The sequence below is a fragment of the Antrostomus carolinensis genome, unplaced genomic scaffold (genome assembly GCF_000700745.2).
Source record: "Antrostomus carolinensis isolate BGI_N321 unplaced genomic scaffold, ASM70074v2 scaffold51492, whole genome shotgun sequence".
NCBI lineage: Eukaryota > Metazoa > Chordata > Aves > Caprimulgiformes > Caprimulgidae > Antrostomus > Antrostomus carolinensis.
The window spans coordinates 624-4,629 of NW_010302684.1; the positions used below are offsets into that span (position 1 = coordinate 624).

The following is a 4,006-nucleotide window of genomic DNA, read 5'->3' on the forward strand; positions in this document are numbered from 1 at the left end:
GCTGTTCTGGCTGCTCACTTAGTTCTAGAGGCCGTAGTTTATTTAGAGAGCAGGTGGAAGTTCCTGTTAGACCATACACGTCCATGTGCTAAGCTGAAAAGCTGAGTGTCATTGCTTCTGGGCCTCCTCAACTTTTCTGTAGAAATGAGGACATGGGAGTTGGTTTCGTGGTCCTGGGCCTACTGGTCCCCGGGGGCTTATGGCTTCCCTTGAATTTGTAAATCACTAACACTTCTTCTGGTCTGTCTCTGCGTATAGAGGTGGATGCTCTTACAAAAGAGCTGGAGGACTTTGAATTAAAGAAAGCTGCTGCCCGTGCTGTGACAGGAGTGCTGGCCTCCCATCCCAACAGCACCGATGTGCACATCATTAACCTCTCGCTGACCTTCCACGGCCAGGAGCTGCTGAGTGATACAAAACTTGAGCTGAACTCTGGGAGACGCTACGGCCTGATTGGACTCAATGGGATTGGTAAGCTGTGGGGCAGAGTGACCTGGGCTTCTTGGAGCTCGGTGAAGGTTCTGTGCTGCTGAGAAGCTGGATAGATGCAGGTGGTAAATGCTGGAAACCAGAAAGAAGGCTGTTAGACAGACAGCCCAGATGACTGGGACTTGGTCCTCCCGTCTCCCCACCCCAGAGGAGGAATTGCTAGGATTGCTGGTAGAAGTATGAGGTTGCATTCTGGCTTTGGACTGTGCATTTGAACTTGTTTCTGTGGAGAGTTGGATGAGATGCCTGGGATCTGTGAATCTGTCTGATTCCTGTTTGCAGGAATTTGTTTACCAGTGTCAATAAACCTGATGCTGATGCTCTTGGTCAAAGGATTTGCACAGTATGGAGGAGCAGGGAGTGTGTGGTTTGGCCTGAATGGGAAAACAAGTGTACAATCCATGGAGAAGGTGATGCTCTACGTGGAGAGATGCAGAATATGGGTGTAATTGGAGAAGAGCTGGTAAGAGTGACCAGCTGGTTTAACTTTCAGGAAAACATTTGGGTTCTCTATTGATGAGTGCATTACTTTCCTATATGTTGGAAGTTTAGAGTCTGGGGTCCTGGTTACAGATGTGGTTAGACAGCAGGAAGAATACAGCAGACATAAAGTTCCCTAAATCTGGACAAGGGCTGAACTGCAGTGGTTTCCAAAGAGCTTCTTCATGTCTCAGTGCTGACTTTGGGGTGGTGAGCCTTAGCTGGGAGGGCAGCCTGTCACAGTGATGCAGTAGGCTCTGCTGTGTCTCTTAATTCTTCTGGCCTCTTGGGCAACAAATTCCCAGGGATTTTCTGGGTTTGGAAAAGGAGGGAATCAATGGGATCTGACTGCATCTGGCCCGTTTCTCTGTGACATTGTATCTCGCCGAATCCAACAATTAATTGTGGGGTGTCTGTCTGCACACAGGGAAATCCATGCTTTTGTCAGCTATTGGGAAACGAGAAGTGCCCATCCCAGAGCATATTGACATCTATCACCTGACCCGAGAGATGCCTCCCAGTGACAAGACCCCTCTGCAGTGTGTGATGGAGGTGGATACAGAGAGGGCCATGTTGGAACGAGAGGCGGAACGTCTGGCTCATGAAGATGGTAAAGCTTCTCAGAGTCCCTGTGGAAAAGGGACTTTACCTCCATTTCCCTACCCACCAAAGAAAAGGTCTTATTTGAGTTCCTTGTCAGAGTTTTTACATGTTTCAGTACCTGTTCCCCCAGCTGCCCTGTACTAATTGAAAAGGCCTGTTCTTTGGATGAAATTATTCCATGCAGCTTCTTAAGAAGTGGCTCAGGCTTGGGAATGGAGGGGGCTAAATAGTGCTAAAACAGACGGACTATGAGCTTTCCCAGCTGCACAGAGGTGCAGCTGAGAGCCCTTTTTTGGTAGAAGTGCTGACAGATGGGCTCTCTTTCAGCGGAGTGTGAGAAACTCTTGGAGTTGTATGAACGTCTGGAGGAGCTGGATGCTGACAAGGCAGAAGCACGGGCCTCACGTATCCTTCACGGCTTGGGGTTCACGCCAGCCATGCAGAGGAAGAAGCTGAAGGACTTTAGTGGTGGCTGGCGAATGAGGGTGGCTCTTGCTAGGTGAGTGGTGTACTGCCTGCTGCCACCTGGGAGAATGTCTGTCTCTGCAGAGCCACATACACAGTTCTCAGATCTCAGAGCAGAGCTGAGAGGCTTTGGGTTACCTGCATTGACCCTACGCTGTCATCTCCCCTCTCCTTTCAGAGCCCTCTTCATTCGGCCTTTCATGCTGCTGCTAGATGAGCCCACAAACCACCTTGACCTGGATGCCTGTGTGTGGTTGGAGGAGGAGCTGAAAACGTAAGCATGAAGGAGTCTGCTGCTTTTATGGGATGTGCTTTTCTGCTGGACCTTCTTGTCGGAACACGAGCAAGTACTACAGGAGTAACTGTAGTTCTTGTGGCTACATAACTATATTGTAGTACCAGTGACACCTTGTGCTTGCTGCAATATGTGTCTACAGAAGGGTTCTTGATGCAAGGGCAATGAATTCAAGACAAGTCCCCATCTCTCCCTCACTGAAGAAATGAGAAGTGCTGGTTTGCACTCGGTGGTTAAAGCTACTTCCTTGAAAGCCAGGAGCAGCCCTGGCAGCCTGTGCACCAGTCCCGTGTGCAGTACCAGAAGTGTGAGCTTTCCAGACCTGGCTTCCAGCTCATCTTTTTGGATATTGTTCCTCTGTTTTCGCAGAACTGTACTATCTGAGTGTATCAGTTTCATCTTGTTCTAGTATGTTGGGTGACAGTTTTTCATAAACAAAGGTAAAATGTTAAGGCTTAAGGCAAAAAGCTTAGGAATAGTTATGAAGCTTAGGTTATCTGGGTTGTGTGTCACTGTGAGGCCTTTTCATTTGCAGTGGTTTTTCCATCAGCTTTGTCAGTTGAACCTTTTGCACACTTGCTTTAGAAGTCAGATGTTTTAGGAGAGTAATTTGAGCCTCTGTCTTTTTGGGAGGCTTTAACCAGTCGTTTAATGGATGGAGCAGAGCCAGGCATAGCGTACCTAACAGGTGCTAGTCTGTACCAAGGGGAGAGTAAGCAGCAAAGGTTCATCGCTCCTTAGAAGCCTGAGGCCAGTGACGTCAGTTGCATCAATAGCGCTAGTCATCTGCCATGTGGGTAGCCAGCTCTTAACTCTTTGTGAAGACAGGTGAAGAGTGTTTTATGGTGAAGAGTGTTTTAACACAAAGGTGTTTGCAGTATTTACTTATTGCAGCTGGCTGTAGCTGCTTTATTCCACATTTCCCAAAGCATTTCCAAGGCTGCTATTTTTTTTTGTTCTTAATCTGATTGTAGGCAACAGAGATCTGATGCATGTAAATCCTTTGTCACCATCAGGGCCAACAAGCACGAATTCTTTTCCTAGCTTAGTTTCTAATAGCTTATGTGGTGCCACAGGTTCAAGCGGATCCTTGTGTTGATATCCCACTCCCAGGACTTCTTGAACGGTGTCTGCACCAACATAATCCACATGCACAACCGCAAACTGAAGTACTACACGGTGAGTAAACTGTGCCCTGTGCAACCAGCAAAAAACAGGAGCTGTTCTCTGGAGCGTGTCTGATGTTCTATGGTCTCTTTCTAGGGAAATTATGATCAGTACGTAAAGACTCGCTTGGAACTAGAAGAAAATCAAATGAAGCGATTCCACTGGGAGCAAGATCAGATTGCCCATATGAAGGTATCTGCCCAGCTGCATGAACATCTTTCTACCCATGCAGGTGGGCACCCCTGCACCTCCTTAACCTTGTTATTGTGGCTTGTGGCTAACTCTGTGTTTTGTTGCAGAATTACATTGCACGATTTGGTCATGGTAGTGCAAAGCTGGCCAGGCAAGCTCAGAGCAAAGAGAAGACCCTTCAAAAAATGATGGCTTCTGGCTTGACAGAGAGAGTTGTGAATGATAAGGTAGGATCAGACATGGGGTTTCATCTAGAGATCAGTACTGGAAACAGGGGCTAGATAAATAGCATGGTCTTTAGCTGATAGCAGGAAT

The 4,006-nt window shown here is 47.6% G+C and overlaps 1 protein-coding gene across 1 annotated transcript in view; it reads left to right on the forward strand.

Moving 5' to 3' along the window:
• Positions 1-236: 236 nt before the first annotated feature.
• ABCF2 (ATP binding cassette subfamily F member 2) overlaps positions 237-4,006 on the forward strand; it is a gene marked incomplete at its 5' end in the record, with an annotated part of 8,010 nt that continues 4,240 nt past the window's right edge. Inside the window, 7 exons of the mRNA XM_010163864.2 lie at positions 237-471; positions 1,397-1,579; positions 1,900-2,071; positions 2,216-2,311; positions 3,409-3,511; positions 3,596-3,691; positions 3,799-3,918. Of these exons, the coding sequence (XP_010162166.2) occupies positions 237-471; positions 1,397-1,579; positions 1,900-2,071; positions 2,216-2,311; positions 3,409-3,511; positions 3,596-3,691; positions 3,799-3,918 (1,005 nt within the window). The remainder of the gene's footprint in view (positions 472-1,396; positions 1,580-1,899; positions 2,072-2,215; positions 2,312-3,408; positions 3,512-3,595; positions 3,692-3,798; positions 3,919-4,006) is intronic.